Source organism: Littorina saxatilis, linkage group LG4 (assembly GCF_037325665.1).
Source record: "Littorina saxatilis isolate snail1 linkage group LG4, US_GU_Lsax_2.0, whole genome shotgun sequence".
NCBI classification, from domain to species: domain Eukaryota; kingdom Metazoa; phylum Mollusca; class Gastropoda; order Littorinimorpha; family Littorinidae; genus Littorina; species Littorina saxatilis.
In genome coordinates, this window is record NC_090248.1 from 29178402 (window position 1) to 29197371 (window position 18970).

At 39.5% G+C, this 18970-nt stretch overlaps 2 protein-coding genes across 2 annotated transcripts in view; one reads left to right on the forward strand and one right to left on the reverse strand.

Annotated features, from left to right (window-relative positions):
• Positions 1-9267, forward strand: part of LOC138964425 (synapsin-like) — a 130814-nt gene extending 121547 nt beyond the window's left edge. The window contains exons 13-14 of the mRNA XM_070336381.1: positions 1009-1125; positions 2594-9267. Coding sequence (XP_070192482.1) covers positions 1009-1125; positions 2594-2912 — 436 coding nt within the window. The 3' untranslated portion in view covers positions 2913-9267. The remainder of the gene's footprint in view (positions 1-1008; positions 1126-2593) is intronic.
• Positions 9268-9737: 470 nt separating this feature from the next.
• Positions 9738-18970, reverse strand: part of LOC138965553 (uncharacterized) — a 26177-nt gene continuing 16944 nt past the window's right edge. The window contains exons 5-7 of the mRNA XM_070337737.1: positions 14877-15183; positions 13558-13794; positions 9738-11069 (exon numbers count right to left, since the gene is read on the reverse strand). Coding sequence (XP_070193838.1) covers positions 10465-11069; positions 13558-13794; positions 14877-15183 — 1149 coding nt within the window. The 3' untranslated portion in view covers positions 9738-10464. The remainder of the gene's footprint in view (positions 11070-13557; positions 13795-14876; positions 15184-18970) is intronic.

Sequence of the window (18970 nt, forward strand, 5' to 3'; positions counted from 1 at the left end):
AAACTCCCTCGAGAACAGCACATATGCGACACCTGCCAGCCCTGGGATTTGTGTTGTTGTTTTGCTTAAGTTCAATAATTTTATTCATTTTAAGGAATTGATGCATGGTTTGATTCAGTTAAGCATCTCTTTTATTGATTTTATATTATTTGATTGATTTTTATTGATTTTTTTAATTGATTTTACGGTATTTAGTGCTTGTTGTCATCTTCTTCAGTATTTGTGTGTGTGTGTAGAGACGAGGATTCCCGATTTTTGAGAAACTGGGAAAACGGTTTCTCAAAGTGTGAAATTTTTTCAAACGTTTGTTCCACCCCCCCCTCCCCCCAACTCATCGGCATATTTGACCACGTGCTTGACCTAGTCGCATAGTTTTATAAGCCATAACGTTTTTTTGATGTAGAAAACCTAGTACTATTAACATAATTATTAGACTTCCAAATATATGTCACTCCACGTTTGCTGTTGTTATTTCATATCAAGCACTGTGTTGCATGAAAATAAGCCTGTTGACAATGTTTCATCTCAGTGTAACAAACAAATGACTATGCTAATGGGATTTACAAATATCTTCCACTTTGTGGTTCTATTTATGTGTGGTGTCCTTATTCTGTATTAAGCACAGTCTTGCATGAATTTAGTATTCGAAGTTCAGTTTCAAGCACAATTTAATGATATCTACATTAAGTTGCATTGATTCGAAAATGTTGCATGTAAATTAATGTATGGTTGTTTTTACTTTGAGTTACATTTCTTTATGCTCTTTTCTTTTTTCTTTTTTTTTTACACAGGGCATAATTTTATGTAAAAAAAAAGCCTGCACTTTCAGTTGTGTTTATTTGTTGTTTGCAGCCGGGCTATAAGCTCAGGAGCCATCAGGCATGAAGGACTGAGCGGCAGTCCTGGTCACAGTCACCAACATGCCAACCAACAGTCCAACTCACCTTCCTCCTTCGGTTCCAATGTAACTGTTGCAGGGTCCTCATGCAATACTGTTCCTGTTTTCAGCAAGGCCACCAGCTCGGGCGCCATCATGCACCAGGGGCTGAACGGTCACCACTCCAACAACCCGCTCAGCCAGTCCAACTCGCCGCAAGCCAGGCAGCAGCAGGCTGCACAGCACATGTCAGTATTTAAGTAATTTGGTCATTAAACATGTTTAATTTGTCAGTATTTCAGCAATTTAGGTGTAAACAATGTTTAATTTGTCAGTATTTCAGCCATTTGGCCAATAAACAGTGTTTAATTTGTCAGTATTTCAGCAATTTGGGTTTAAACAATGTTTAATTGGTCAGTATTTTAGCATTTGGTGTAAACAAGGATTCATTTGACCGGAAGGTTGGCCTAGTGGTAAGGCGTCCGCCCCGTGATCGGGAGGTCGTGGGTTCGAACCCCGGCCGGGTCATACCTAAGACTTTAAAATTGGCAATCTAGTGGCTGCTCCGCCTGGCGTCTGGCATTATGGGGTTAGTGCTAGGACTGGTTGGTCCGGTGTCAGAATAATGTGACTGGGTGAGACATGAAGCCTGTGCTGCGACTTCAGTCTTGTGTGTGGCGCACGTTATATGTCAAAGCAGCACCGCCCTGATATGGCCCTTCGTGGTCGGCTGGGCGTTAAGCAAACAAACAAACAAAGCATTCATTTGGATTTAAACAATGTTAAATTTGTCATTATTTGAGCATTTGATGTAAGCAATGTTCATTTTTCAGTATTTCAGCATTCATTTGGATTTAAACAATGTTAAATTTGTCAGTATTTCAACATTTGGTGTAAGCAACGTTTTATTTGCCAGTATTTCAGCATTTGGTGTAAACAATGTTTTATTTGTCAGTATTCCATCATTTGGTGTAAACAACATTTTATTTGCCAGTATTTTAGCATTTGGTGTAAACAATTTTTTATTTGTCTGTGGTTTGGCTTTTGGCTTTGACAATGTTTAATTTGTCAGTATTTCGGCATTTGCTTTGAAAAATGCTGAATTTGTCAGTATTTTAGTTTTTGGGTTGAACAGTGTTTCATTTGTCATTATTTCAGCATTTGCTTTGAACAATGTTGAAATTGTCAGTATATATGTTTAATTTGTCAGTGTTTCAGCATTCGGTTTAAACAATTTTGTTTCTGTTTGCATATGTACATTATCAAGACATGAATACAACAACAAGCCAACCGCTTATGCTGGTGTCTTCCAAACAAAGTTAAAATTAGAAAAAAAGAAAGTAATAAGAATGTGCACATTGTTCTATAGTCTGTTCACGTAACAGTACTGCATAGTAAGTAAATTCAGTTAATATACACTCTAAATAGAAGTGTTCCACTTTTGAACATGCTTACTGTACCAGTTTTGAACACATCGGGAATTGTAAAGAAGTGTAGCACATTGTAAACACAGTGTGTTCCAATGTGAACACTAAAGTATATACTAAGAGTTAGCTTTAACACAACTCTACACATAGTGATAATATAAGTACAGATAATGTGTCCATGGAATTTAGGGTGCAGCTCTCAAAGTTACTCTGTATGTTAAAACCGTCCCTCAGACATAATACGTCAAACACTCTTACCTTATTCAATCCCACTGACCGTGTCCAACAGGAACGCAACAGGACCGCGAGCGCAACATCCGGGCATGGGCAGCGAGAGACCGGTCATGCCAGGCTCCAACCCCATCAACATACCCTCTTCCCACTCTGCAGGCCCCCCGCACGCTCCGGGTCCAGGTCATCCGTCGCAGCAGATGTCGCAGAGCATGCCCAACGCCCACGGCGGGAACCCCCAACACAACCCTGCCCACGGCGGCCCCCACGCCCCTCCCATGCACCCCGCCATGGCGGCGCGAACAGCGAGCAAAGACGAGGAGGATACCATGAAAAACCTGAGAAAAACCTTCGCTGGCATATTCGGGGATATGTAGAGGACTCGTTTTGTTTTTGTGATAGACATTGATTTAGAAAATGTGCATAGAACGTGCTCGCAAATTGGAGGGCTAGAATTGAACGAAACCAACAAGCAAGACATGTTTGGACATCTGTAGTGACATAGCGAGCTACTCTTCACGTGACAGGCCGTGACTTGGAAAAAGTGTAGATACCAAAGGGCGAAAACGAATGAAACCAAACAAGCAGGAAATGTATGGGCTTTTTTAGAGATCCACTGCAGCTGAGGAGACACAATCCAACGTTTTCGGTGGGATTCACAAGGAGCGAAGAAAGACCTTTGAGTGTGTATTCCAGTGGTGTTGCATGAAGAGCTTGACAAGAAAAAGGCAATGTGCTTTCCTCCACAGCAATCTGGGGAAATGAATTTAGAAGGAATATACACGAATTGCGCCCGGACATCAGAGTACAATTGATCTTATACATCTGTTCCTGTGTTCATACCGGGAGGTTAAGAAAAACCGTGGCCGAGATCACCTCAGATGGTCTTCATCTGGTCAGATAGTGGTCTTTGCAAAGTTGGTAGCAAATTACATGGCACTGTACCAAGGATAGTCACAGTATCAGCAGGTTTTCGTATTACAGAACTGTATGTGATAAAGTTTGTTTGTATTGACCACTGATGAGGTTTAGACCACGACACGGTTGTTGATAAAGAGTGCTCCTGAAAGTTGTCAGCCTTTACACCATGGCCTTAAGGCGACAAACGTTGGATGTATTAGATAAGTTGTTTGCTTTACCTCAAACGGCCCTTGCTTGTAACTGACCTGTGAATCTTCATAGACTTAGACTTAGTGATTCCCACGTGTGAATGCGCGTGAGGTAGTCAGGGTGTGTCAGCCACATCTGTTCTCAACAAGGTCAGGAACATCACTTCATGGACGGGTGACTTAAACGTAGATCTTGGTCGATGTTCTGTCGCCAGTTCATCGTTGGCCTTCATCCATGCAATGACTTGCAGTGTTAAAAGAAAGTGCAATGTGCATGGTACGTGAGGTGTAGCTGAGGACGAAGGCACATTCTTTCCAGTTAGGTTCATGGTCTCATATCTAGCCAGGATTTCACATGACATGAGACCATTTCTCCACTTGGACTCAAAGCCAAAAACCAACACCCTGACTGCTTGCCCTGGTGAATTGGGATTTTTTTTATGAATTGATTTCTTAAAAAGCCACCGTTGGCTTTTACATTTTACGAATCTAAAAACAATAAGAACACTTTATTTTTCATGTTTTTCTCCATTTCATCCAAAACTGTCTACTGGGCACAGAGAGCACCCAGGCTGTTTATTTGTATGTATCGTAACGGAGGGATAGTCTTATGTCATGTCAAAGCCTTGCAAGCTCTGGGATGGTGAGCCGAACTGGGAGCGTCCTTAACATTTCGTCCTTAACATTTTGTCCTTAACATTTCGTCCTTAACATTTCGTAACTCTGTGGATATACAACCACTTTTTGGCTTAACCATGTGGCTTATCTGGTCGTGGCTAAGTGTATTTCCAGAAACTGCAAAACCAAGTTTAACTCAGACGGCAGAGAACTGTTTACACCAAATGGAAATTTACATTCTACTTCATCGATGGATTCTGATCAGTTGACAGGTGGATAAGACTGCTTTATACACCATATCAACCTGATTCTATGCTGCGATATTTGAGAAAAAGTGCAAGCCCATACCTATCCTCAACTGGCATGTGCATCACAATTTTTCAAAAATATACCGAGTGCACGCAGTCCTGAGAAAGAATTCTCTTTAATGTTCTGCTTGATGTTTAGCTGTGATGACAGTTCTGACAGTATGGTGTTCTTGTCAAATAGCACATGAAAACCATGATGATTTCTAATGGGGAAGCAAACATGTGTCCCATGAAAAAATAATTTAACAAAACACAGGATCGAGAACAAAATCAATTATCGTAGGAACCAGTGAAACAAAAGACGCAATATGCAACGACACCAACCCTAACGTAAAATGCAAACCATCTATAGATTACACTATGTGTATGTACCGTTTGCTTCTTGTACAAACAGACATGTTAGGGCAAAGGTGGACACATTTTGAAAGCAAAGAAGAATGATTAAAGCCATATTTACTCGATGACTATACACGCTAATTGCTTTACCAACAGCTGGAGACATACTAAATTAAGTTCCATGCAAAATATTGTGGTCTAGGACCCCTTAAATGTTGAGATATTTGAATTTTCATTTTGATCTGGATCGTCCTATTTATAGATTTGGCAACACATGTAACGTTGATGCAAGGGAGAGAACACCGCGGCTTTGTTGACATCCTCACTTTTTCAGAGGCTAGAACAAGCTGTAATGCATGTATTATGGTCCGCGCATGGTGACGTATCGTCATTATATGGTCTTATGGTGCGTTTGACATCGATTGTGGGCAAACTACACTTTGTAAACACGGGAGTGCGTTAGTATGCCTTTAAAGGAACGATAGTTTTTTTTCCCCGATATTACACATTACTGGAGTGTAAAAAATACAACGGAACACAAATCTGTACATGTGCATTTGGCAGTAACACTCTTATTACATCTCATTTCTTGTGTTAAAATTTTAGTTGCATTGTTAGTGCTAAAAAACATTAAAATAACCACACACACAAGGGCATAACATGTTTTGTGGAAGGAAACTATTTCAAGCCACTGTAACGAATGTTATGATTATTCTTTTATGTTTTATGCATGAAGTACTCTCCCCTCCACACCAAGTGTTCATTTTTCGTTTGAGAAGCACGTACATAAGTAAATAGCAGGCCCGTAACTGTTAGGATAGTCATAGATTACTTCTGTAGTTTCCTATCAGAGAAAATCGTAAGAGACCTGTTACATGTTTGTTTTCGGTGAAATCCTTCACTGCTTGTACATGTGATAATATTTGCATCTGTGGGTGATAATCTGTTAACTCTGCGAGTCTTTAGTTAATACTGAATGAAGATTAGTATGAATTTTACTTAATGTCTGTTTGAAAACTGGTTTTTGTTCATGTGAGAATGATTCGCCAGTTGCGGCTTTATGCGATTTGACATTGATAGTTGTAGCATGGGTGTGTAAATATATGACATGATACGTAGTCTTCTTTTTCAAGTGTGTTTAAGACCCTAATACAACATTTATTTCAAATATAATACTTTTTGTACATAAATAAAACAAATACAAACGTGTACTTGACAGTGATTTTATTCTCCCCTCAACTCTATGCCGATTAGTTAGTTTTGATCGAGTAAAAGAGTAATGTCTACCCCTTAAAAAATAAAACAAATGCGTTGGATTGCCGTTTAAAAAGTTGGTGTGTATAGATAGCAAAAAAACAAAACCATACCTAGCCATACTTGTCCGTCGTGTAAGTGTTAAGCTTGAAAGTACCAGAATGTCGTGCAGTCTGTCTTAAAGTTGTTTGCAATATGGACTTCCCTGCACGCAGTCTTTTTTGTGTGAATACACCAATGTTGTGGTACAAGAGAAACACACAATTTTGTACATATTTTGGATTTATGCAAGAAGAGTTTGTGTTCGAAGTCAGTTTTCTGAAGACATTTTTAAAATATGATTTTTTTCAGGTTTGATCAGCTTTGTGATAGCTCTTTACGTCATTAGTAAATGTGTATGTGGTTCTAGCTGATTCAAACATGTACTCATGTCACAAAAGGTTAACATTATTGCTATATCTGTTCTTATTCTGTGTCTAGTTAACCGTGATCTTACCTTTTAATGGTCCAAACGAAGGCGTAGCCTACCCCGGGTAAAACTCTGTAGATAAGCGTGACCATACCCTGAATGTTTGAATGCTAGTAATAGCAAGCACCTGGTGTCGTAATTGTTACTGTAGGAGAAGATAAGTTAAGGGTATTGAATTTCTTGAAAATGTTGCGTGTGTTGATTTACAATACCCTTAGCTTATACATGTACTCTCATTATTCTAAACCTGAGCTGGCTCTGCGCGGGTGATTAGGAATAACGCAATCAAGAACTTACCTCTGACCTATTATCGTGTATAAAACTGAAAAGTCACTTTTTACACATTCCATATGTATTGAATGAACAGCAAGGTTTTAGACTGAATTTGACAGAACAACAGTGTGTGTCTCTGTGGACCTGTTGCTTTTTCTATATACAATAACAGCTTTTGATATGTAGAAGAACATTAACGTTCAACCTTTTCTTGTGATTGTATAGTAATATGCAGTTGGGCTCATGGAATTGTTCCAAATTCTGTTGTTTTATTTTGTGGTCGAGACAAGCTGAGGAAATTTTTTTAGTTTTAGAGAGGCAACAATACGAATACGAATACGAATACGAATACTTTATTATCTCATACAGAGAAATTTCAGTGTGGTGCACATTAAAAGACAAAACAAATAATAAGACAACAGATAAAAATACCATACGAAGCATACTACACTCGCGCACGCATATGTACACTAACAGGAATAGTAACATGATTCCAAATAGGTTAATTGCCGTCAGCTTTAGCTAAAAGTTTAACGCTAAAAACTATCATTATCACAGGACTAGATATGTCATAGAACAATATTTATCACAGGACTAGTCATTCGAGGGTTATCACACTCAGCATAAGGGTGCACATCAAAGAGTATAAAAAATATTCATCCCAGAAATCAATGCATATGTTCACCGGCACACATACTAGTTTTAATTAACTTAGGTATTTAAAAAGCCAATTGACTTTGGAATAAAACTGTTCTTAGTTCTGAGCGTGCGGAATCTGGGAGTGCGGAGGCGACGTCCTGAGGGCAGGACCTCAAAGTGGTGAGCGATTGTAGTCGTAAAAGACTGTGATAAAGCCTCCAACGCTTAATCGATCTCGCATGACCGTCTGGGTTCAAGAGACAAGAAACAACAAGAAAAACAGAAACAAACAAAATGGACAGATTTATTATGATTTATACGATGGCTATCAAGGTAAGGGAGGCATCAATAAACACACTTGACGTGGGTAACTTTATATTTTCAGTTATTATTGATCGCTTTTGTAGAGTTTGGTTGATCTCGTGCTTTTCAAGAGAAACTTGACCACACAAAAAACAACTACTTTTTTTTTTTTTTTTTTTTTTTTTTCAAACAATTTTATTCACATAAATAACAACAATTAACAATATCTCATACAATGAATTAAATACAACTTATCGAGAACAGCAAAAAAAAAAAATAAAAACAACTACTGTGTTATCATATCTGGCTGTGCATGGAATTCTTTTCTTTGTGATATGTAACGTGTGAGAACGTTAAGATTTCATATGTGTCGACAATTGTCTTGTTGATTCATTCGGAAAAAAGTTTGATTAAAAATGATGCTCAACGTTATAGTGTTAAACCTAAATAATGATTTCTGATTTCAAAATGTGTATTGGCTTTTTGGTGTGTTTTCCTCAGATAATAGTTTTGTGTTATTCAGGGGAGTGACTCGACAAGAACAAAATAGGCAAAATCAGCTCAACACGAAAACCAACTAAAGCAGAAAGAGCGAAGGAAGAAAGAATGAAATATGTGTATACATCCGAGATTCAGTGTTGAAAAACCTGCGATGTACGTACATTCCAACTATTTTTTGTTTGTTTATACTACTCGTCAAAAGAAACTAGGAGTGTGTGTTTGAGTATAGATCTTTGTGATGAGGTTGTTTATATCAAAACCAATTATACTGTTAATTAATTAAGCTAAGTTCCGCTTGTTAAAACCCACAAACAAGTACCAAAAGAGAATAAAAGTGAACACATTATGTATGCAGCTGAAAAGAACAATTATTTCTCTATCCAAAAAGATTCCATGATGTTTACCTATCCTGTCCAGCAGCGATACTACGACATGCCAAACGTTGTATGTCATTTTTCTCATGAAGCCGCAGGAGGCGTGTTTTATGCTTACAATATTTTATGTGGATAATGCCAAGAAACGCCATATTTCAATGACTACTCGGTGCGTTGCTCTTTAACTTGAGCAGAATAGCCGTTACATATTAGACAAAATACGCGCATTTGTGGAGGGGAGGGGGCAACGAAAGGCAAACTGTAAGGACAGGAATTGGTATAATTTTAGATAATCTGTGTAGTTGTAGCTCGTAGTTTAGGTGTGTAACACTGTCGGACTTTAGTACGTGTGTTTGAAAGAGTAGCATGTTAAAGGTGTCCTTCTAAATGCTTCATTCCATTTCCGTGTGATTATTCAAATGTTATACGTTACATTTGTTGAGGAAGAATTCGAATTTGAAAGTTTCATTTTTCGTTATCACCATATTCGTGAGATTGTTCGCATTTCTTCAAAACCAAAATAGTTACAATAAAGTTCTTCAATCTGATTTGTTGTGTCTTCATTTTTACGAAATGTTGGATGATGCTTTACGTCTATAAAAGAAACGCGTTCGAAGTGGAAAATATTTGTGTTTTCTTTAAACCTTGGGAGGAGGAAAATCATTCAGTTCGAAGATGCATGGTTATTCAAACTTAAGACCTATACATGACATATTTTTCTTTTGTGCCACAGCACGTTACAATCTTATATCACATAAAAGTAATGGTTTTTATTTAATTTAAGTGTTTGTGTGTGTGTGTGTGTGTGTGTGTGTGTGTGTGTGTGTGTGTGTGTGTGTGTGTGTGTGTGTGTGTGTGTGTGTGTGTGTGTGTGTTTGCGTGTTTACGTGTGTCTGTCTGTCCGTCTGCCTGTGTGTCCGACTCTCTCTCTCTTTCTCTCTATCTCTCGCACACACACACACACACACACACACACACACACACACACACACACACAGTTTAGCGTAATTGTTTGTTTTTATTCACAAAAGCGCTCAAAGCGTTTGATCAACAAAGCTTTTCTGAAGTCATAAGTCGTATTGTGAAAGTTCACATTTGATAGTCAAGCTATACATTGGTGTATATATTTGTTGTTGTACAATCCTTCGTGCCACAGGAGGTTAATTCATAATTCTTTCACTCATTCACTCGCTCGCTCATTCTTTCGCTAATTCACAATTTAAAAAAAAAGATACCTTAATCATATTATTATTGCGTTAGTACGGGAGAGGAAGCAATACTTGCCCCTGTGTTCATACACAATCTGTGTGTGCATTTCCCAACCGTACTTTTAAAATAAATATTACCCATATATCTTCCGCTTTGGCATTAGAACAAAACTGATTACAATTCCTCCTCATCGTGCACAAATGCAAATCTACAAAACCAAGCATTGGCATGCATTTATTAACAGGTTAAAATCAAAGAAAGAGAGCTCCATTTTTGGTTCTGCAAAATTAAGTATGCAAAGTCCTTTACTGCCATACTATTTAATATTTACTGACAGAAATACGTTTGTATGCATGTTCCCTAATCCAAACATTTATGGTGATGACCTTTTGCCTGCATTCAAGCAGAACAAAGTTTTTAGCGAAAACAAATTTGGAATAAACCTGAACCTCCTTATCAAAACTCAATAGTAGCGAGTCTTTTGTAATTGTTGCCAGAGTATTGCACAAATAGATTTTTTTCACAGAAAACTTGTATTAGTTAACTGACTTAAACCCAAACGTACTGTACTGGATATGCGTCGGCTGTTGCTTCTGGTGCGGGTTATAGACATTCTGGTTGTTTGTGTGCTGGTACTGGCTGTTAGTGTTGTGATACTGGTTGTTGGTGTTCTGGTACTGGTTCAGGTTCAGGTTTTTCTGGTACTGGTTGCGTGCCGGGACCTGTGTTTGGTACTGCGGCCTGTAACCTTGCTGGTAGGTGCCCTGGGCGTGGTTGTTCTGGTAACCAAGGAAACCGGTCTGCTGGTAGCTAGGTCGCTGCTGAGTGATGTAGCCTTGGTTCTGAGGCAACTGAGGGATTGTCTGGCGAACTGCCGTGGGGATTTGTGGCACTTCTGGTTTCTCTCCCTCTTCTTTCTTGACGCATTCCCGGCGTTCCTCGTCAAAGATGACGACTGCTTCTTTCTGCTCACACATGGCGGAGGCGACCACGCGCTGTTGGTGACACGTGACGTAGTAGGGCGACCCCTGGCGGCCGGACCAGGCGTTGAGGCCATCTTGATGCCCGCGGCATGTCGGGAAGCGCACGTGACAGGGCACGCACTCCGAGTGACCTTCACATTGATGCTCCTTGTAGTCGCCTGTAAACGAAATGAAATTCGTGAGTCGTGGAGGAGACAAAACAGTAGAGTGAAAGAGACACAGAGAGACGTCTGTGTTAACTATTTATACTATTTTGAAAGTAACTTCGGAAAGTGATCGATAAGATATCGTCAAAACAAAAAGAAAACACGACATCATCTAGTCTCGGTAAATGCTTTATCGTTTTTCGTTTTTGATACCCTTTTTTTTTGTCAACAAGTCTGTAAGCTATAAATCATTAAAAAAAAAAATTAAAATAAAAAATGTATTCTTTATCAAATTTTCGTCAGACAGTCGCTGAGAAGTACACACCGTGTTTTGCAAAGACGTTCCACCGCTGAGTTAAATATTGATTTAGCTACAATAATGAAACAATTAGCGCACTTTCATGGTTGGATCTGATTTGCATTTACGGAAACACTGTGTACGTATAAACTGTTGTATTTCAACACATATGGTGAGTATGTTTTGGCCGAATAGCACTTTACACCGTATCAAACAATACAATGTATTCATCCCAAGGAAGAGACGATAATCAATATTGTCATCATTTTCACGAGTTTTCATTCACAAGCACCTGGGAAATAAATGTCATGTTCCCCGGGGAATAAATCCCCGGTTACCATAGTTGCAGGAAGCCCTATTACATGGATAATCAAAAGCAAACCCAATAGAAACGCTCGAGGATTCTTCGGCTCTTTTCATTGGCGTTTCCCCAGACCTAAACAGACGACACTGCTTCGCCAAGTTCCAAATACGAACTGGCAAACTGGCAAATGTAAACAAAAAACAAAACTACCTCATCAAAGGTCATACATTTATGCTTTATCGCAAACAAATGAAACCTATCGATATGTTTTATCTTCTCACAAAGTCATGGAGTGCGTGTATCTCTGTTTGGAGAAACACGAACGTCAAATCCAAGTCAAACCAATTGACCCCTGACACACACATTTTGACCCGTGCACAAGACGTTGTATCGATAAACTAAGCGCAAATAAAAAAATAATAATAAAAAAGCAAAGAACATAGCAACAAGAAATGAAGACATCTGACAAAGCCGAGCAAGCAGAATGACAAGTCTAATGAAAAACAGAGAGGCAATGAGAAACAAGATCGCGATTATCTTTCCTTCGCGGCACGACGCAAATCGTTTGTGTCCTTTGACCCAATTCGTGCAGTGCTGCAGGATGCAAATCTTCTGTGACCTTTGACTCAACGTAGCTCTTCAATATTCGATTACTAATATTTACCACTGAAAACCGAGGGGTGGAATACCGAGAGGGGCAGGGTGGTAGGGCGATGGTGAAATGTAATGAAGAGACACGTGTAGCAATAAGAGAAAACCGATTCTGCAATAACACAAACAAGAACAAACCCAACACTGACCTATATGAATATTTAATCAATAATATGATCGTCTGCGTTGCAGGTGTGCAAGTGAAGGGTTGGGGGGGGGGGGGTAACTTGATCATTAATTTGTGTGTGTCAGTGTTTGTGTTCATGGACTGATTGTGAGGGAGGGGGAGGGTGGGGTGGGGTGTGTTTCAGGTGTTGGTGTGGGTATGAAACGAGCAAAACAATACCCACACCACAAAATCTTGGAGGCAAAAAACACTCGCCGTCGCATCATTTTGTCCGCACAATATTATATGCACCAACAACCGGAAAGAAAGGTGACAATGGAAAAAGACTCATCTTTGCTTCCTGCGATTCCTTGCCCCCGACTCGAACGTCGCACGATAATCCACATAACAGATCTGTTGTGAGATGGTCAACGCTGACTGTGCAAGCAAATCACCTCGTTTGAAATACGACAATCCTATCGCTCGAATGCAACATGTGGGCACTATCGTCTCAAAGGCGCTTACTGTTGGTTTCACACACCACTCTGTTGTCGGAACCTACAGAACTTCGCATCCTCAAACCTGACATACTTGTCTCAACATTATAAACTCAAATCACACACAGTAAGTTGCTTTCGCACGCCAGCTTTGAACAACGTGCTGGGGCCCCGAACATGCATTATAATAACAGAACTCGCGTTTCAAACCATGGCTCCCTGTGTTGATTTTTCACTTAATGTTGAACCACCAAAATGATGACAAAAACGATGTTTGAGGGTTTGTTGCCAGACCAGCTTTTTTGTCGGTCCTCGGGGGGCATATCGACTTTTGTTTCATATTTATTGACCGCGGCCTTCGGCCTTGGTCAATAAATATGAAACAAAAGACGATATGCTCCCCCTCGGACCGACAAAAAAGCTGGTCTGTCAACAACCCATCAAACATCTTATAATAACTAACTATCTAACTTATTCATTCAGATGAATAATTACCTTATTACCCGGTTACAATCACCAAGTGTTTCCTCCCTGCTATATGTTTAATGCTATTCTTTCGTGCTATTAATTCGTCCAAAACAATAAATACCTTATTTTCCGGGTAAAATCAGGTCTAGATGTTAATTAGCGCAAGCTACACTTACACTGATCAAGGGGTTCCTCCCTGTTAGCGCAAAGGCCTGGTGTGGACAGCATACACTTCTTGTCGTTGGGACTGAAGACAAACGGGTAGGGACACTCTCTCAGCTGGCTGTCCCATCCCATGCGATTGTTGGCGTGTGTGGCCCCACAGTCGTAATACTGGGCGCACTTGGTCGGGTGGGGTACTGGCCCCTGGCTTCCGGGTGGGCACCTCTGTTTGGAAGCCATGCGACTGGTGCCTGGATGAGATAAGGACAAAATGTTTATATGTTACTGTTTATTTCGACCTTTCTTGTTCAGTTGTGTGTGTGTGTGTGTGTGTGTGTGTGTGTGTGTGTGTGTGAGTATGTGTGTGTGTGTGTGTGTGCGTCCGTGCGTGCGCGCGCGCGCGCGTGTGTGTGTGTGTGTGTCTGCGTGTGTGCATTAGAATATGAAGCATATATCGAGTAATACATTAACATGCTTGCACCATATGTACAGATATAATTTCACGAATGTTTAGGTTGACGTACACGGCAGAAAATAGCCGGCGAACTAAATATTGGGACTGCTTTTCTCCAAACGGAAGTCTGACTTTGGCAATATATGGAATGAAAAAGAATTCACAAACAGTAAATATCTTCTATCCAATACACACTTATTCGAAATTGTGACCATTGCAAATGACGTATAATCCACTCAGGCAAAATACCCGTATCTGATTTGCTTGAGGTGCTGTAACTGCTTGAACAGGATTCGAGACGGACAAAAAAGTTCCAACAAGCGCTTAGGAGTAGAACATATTTCCCATTCCAGAATGCCAAAGAGAAAATCGCAAACAAAAAATATACAGCTTTCTACAGACACAGTTTTGCAAAAAAAGAGAGAAAAAGCCGAACAGGATACATAATTAAATAATGAGAAATAACACAAAAGCATTTTAAAGCCATATGTACTCGATGACTATACACGCTAATTGCTTTACCAACAGCTGGAGACATGCTAAATTAAGTTCCCTGCAAAATATTGTGGTCTAGGACCCCTTCAATGTTGAGATACTTGAATTTTTATTTTGATCTGGATCGTCCTATTTATAGATTTGGCCACACATGTAACGATGATGCAAGGGAGAGAACTCCGTGTCGTTGTTGACATCCTCACTTTTTCAGAGGCTAGAACAAGCTGTAATGCATGTATTATGGTCCGCGCATGGTGACATATCGTCATTATATGGTCTTATGGTGCGTTTGACATCGATTGTGGGCAAACTACACTTTGTAAACACGGGAGTGCGTTAGTATGCCTTTAAGCAGAAAAATGAGAACAGAAAAAGCGAACTTACATTTGTCGTAGACGGAATACGCAGGAACACAAGTGTGGGTCTGTTCATCGAAGACGCTGCCCGCGGAACACGTAAAGGTGACGAGTTGGCCCAGAGAACACATGTGGAAGCGACTGCAGTCAGTCTCATCAGCACGGAAATCTTGGGCGAACCTTTGTCTGCACGGACCGTAGGCCAAAGACAGGGACACACTCACGAACAGCACGGCAATGGTGGCCTTCAGAAACATTCTGGCGATGAAGATTTCAAAGAGTTTTCCGATGAAATCGTTGGCAAATTTGTAAAGCTTCAGACTAAAAGTCCTCCGGGTTCACAGGATGGCAGATTTTTTTTCTCTTGGGTATATTCAAACTTTGCAATCCACAATAAGCTGTAAAATAAGTGCTAAAAAAGATGACTTCGACTTCGTATCCGACAAAGAAACAAGTACTTCTTGAGTTCTCCTGATGAGTAGAGTGTGCGGGTTGTTGCTGAACTGTAACGATCCCATAAACATCTCGCATCTTTATACCCCAAAGTTCACTCCTAATTTTAGCCCTCCACCCGTAGTAGCTCGTGACGAAGGGTGGAAGGAAGTGTCCCACCCGCCACTGATTGATAGATGACGCTGTTTACCTGTGACTTACTGCGTCCCTAACAGCCAGCCGAGTCCTCCACCTACCCGGAACTGTGGCTGGCTTTGGGGGGAATGAAGTGGTCAACACACACTCGTGACGAGCGCAGTATAGGTCAACTCATTTTGAGTCTGTGCTTTGTACACATCCCGTTCACTGCAGTGCGTTGGGCCTGTCGAAAGAGTGAACAATTTTGGCGCCGTTCTGGACTGTTGCTTGCCTTTGATCCCGAATTATGTATACGTAACGTCTTCTGGAAGTTTCGTCTTGGTGGTGCAACGTGAATGAAGAATGTCACCAGAAAGATGCTGATGATTTTGTGGTTATGTTTTAATAAAACTGGTGGCGCCTGTATTCCTTTTTTGTCCGTTCGTCTGTTCGTTGTTTATTGTTTGTTTGTTTGTTTGATTGTTTGTTTAATTGTTTGTTCGTGAATGTTCATTTGCTCATTTCAACGTTATACATGTCATTAAAAAAAAATAGCTGCTCATCAATGGCATTGTGGATGTTACTGTATCATGCTGATAAACATTTCGGAGTCGTGTTCTCTCTGGGGACCCTCCGCCGAACTGCTGAAGACTGCGGACTTCATGGCAGCCACCGACCTGACAATATGACGGCCATGAATATCGAACGCAGAAGAAGAAGAAGAAGAAGTTGTATTGTTCGTTATTCCTTCGTTTGACTGTTTGTTTGTTTGTTTTGTATTTGTGTCTGTGTATTTGTTTGTTTGTTTGTTTGTTTGTTTGTTGAACGGCGATGCTCCAGATTCAGCGTCTCTAATGCATGATTAGAGAAACTAATTCGCAGCAACGTGTGTGCACCAGGTAATGTTTTCCGTTAAAGTGGGTGTCTTTTCCTTTTTTGTTTTTAAACAGGAAAGGTGTGTTTTAGCTAAGACTCACATATGGCAGAGCCCTATTCTGCAACCTATCGCCTTCAAGAAATAAATGATTTTGTTTTTATCAGTGAGGACTATTTTAATCCCTACTTTTGGGGGCTACAGACAGGTGGGTGTTTTTCCCTCTTCCGAATTAGAGCACGAAACGCCCAGTAGCGGTTGTTTTTCTTAAAAGTAACTTCTGCCACCCTTTAATCAGAGTCACGTGTGCTTTGGTAAAAAAGAAAAAGAAAGGAGATAAGCGAAGACACTGAGGGTCACCAGAAGGAAGGTTAAAATGAGACGGTGGATAAGTGGTCGGGTGTGTTTGACAGGTAGAGCATCTCCTAGCCGCCCTCAGAATCATGTTCATTTGAGGATTTATGGTTTCCCATCAATCCATTTATGTTCTGAAATTGTTTGTGCTAGCAACCCAAGGGAGACAACCACTTCACACAATCATACTATGAAACAAAGCCAACACTGTGATTGTGAATGTTGTCGCTGGTTCTACCCAGCGACTGCATTTTTGAGAAAACCGAAAGTATTTATACATATCATCAATCAAAAATGCATACTGTTTAGCACCCAATTGTTCTGATACATAATCATCATGTAGGCAACATGTTATTATAAAGTACCAGAAATTGTGAGAGTATCCGGTCGACTAGATGGACAATTGCCCCCCCATATTATATCACACCCGCCCTCTCACAAGAAATACTAGCTGCCTCACAGTCACCTGGCAGCAGGTTAAATGCAACATTATTTACATCACAATCATTGAAATTTGTTTTGTGGACCGAGTGGACGCGTTCTTTCTTGTTGACAGGTTGTAGGTGGAAGGAAGCATTGCCTTATGGGTATTCAAAAGGTGGTATAAAGTTTTCGGATTGGGTACGAAACGAGGATTCCTCAATATTTCACCACTCTTGCCAACCATTCCTTCACATATTTTTTTTTAAATTGTTGTATTCATAAGTGTGTTTGTTTGCATGCTTGTTTGTTTGTTTGTGTGTGTTTGTTTGTTTGTTTGTGAGATTATTTATTGGTCTGTTTGTTTACAGAGTTGGTGAAGCGGGGAAGATGGTCTCAGAGTTAGAGCTCTTATGTCAAACAGATAAAGGATTCGCCAGCTAGACTTAACTACCGTTACTAAGTTGAAAACTATTAGATAATTTCAACACTTTAATAGTACGAAATGAGTTCTAACCAGATGAATAGATAAATGAGGAAACAGTGAATAATGATGAAAAAGCATAACAAATAAACATTAAAATGATGAATTGCTTGGCCATTAAATACCTAAGTTAGTAAATAAACTAATAATATATTTTTTTTAAAGAACAAATGAGAAGAACGAGAATAAACAACGAAATAAGAAATCCAACTAATTTACAAACAAACAAACAAACAATCAAACAAACAAACAAACAAACAAACAAACAAACAAACACAAACACAAACACACAAATAAACACACAAATAACAAACCACATAAATGGATAGATCAGCAAACCAAAAACTAAAAAAATATTGAAACCTGAGTGAGTTTATTTCTAGTCAAGAGGTTTAAAAAAAAAAGGCACTTTAAGGCATTGGTTCAATACAATTCTTTTGGGCTACAGTTAACTATATCTCAACACACTTAATTATTATCAAATGTTGACGTACGTACTACAACGGAAAGCACATTGCGAATTTACAAGTATGTCCTTATTTGGAGCAGACTGCAGTGTGGAAGATTTCAAATTTCACAGCATGAACGGAAGAAACTCAAAGTTCAGATTCAAATTTAGCCCTGGGAGCGAGCGAGGATGTGATAATAGGGCGCTATCTACGTCCATCAGCGTTCTGTTATGTATCTTTACATAAACAAGCGTTCCACTGTCGGCAAGGTCTGACATACTTCATTATACTCTGTGGACGATTGTGCGGGATTGATCTCGATATAAGTATTTCAAATGTGTTGATTCACGGTTTATATAAATACATGAATAAATACAAAACAATAGCATAGATCAAGCATGTAACTAAGTAAGTGACTAACTAACCGACTAAATTACGAACGAACGAACGAACTAATGAACGAACGAACGAGCAAACGAACGAACTAACTAACTAACTAACTAACTAACTAACTAACTAACTAACTAACTAACTAACTAACTAACTAACTAACTAACTAACTAACTAACTAACTAACTAACTAACTAATTTACTAACTACTAACTAACTAACTAACTAACTAAAAAAATACATACCTAAATCATGGAAAATATAACGTTACGTAACATTTCTGAGACGTTTGAGGATCAAATCCTGGTTGTAATGATGACGATGTAGTTACTTTATGATAGCAACCGACGAACGCAGGAGAAGGTCTATGTGCAAATACTTTCAAGATTAAAAGATGAACAACCATATCAGTTAAACTGGTCATGAAGTCAACATATGATTATGTAAAGTGTTACAGGATTACCCCGATTAGAGGGTATCATCATTCACTTGGTTGAGTTGCTTAAAATGTATCATTCGTACACCCACTCAAGCGGCTCTTTGCCAACAATATCACACACACACACACACACACACACACA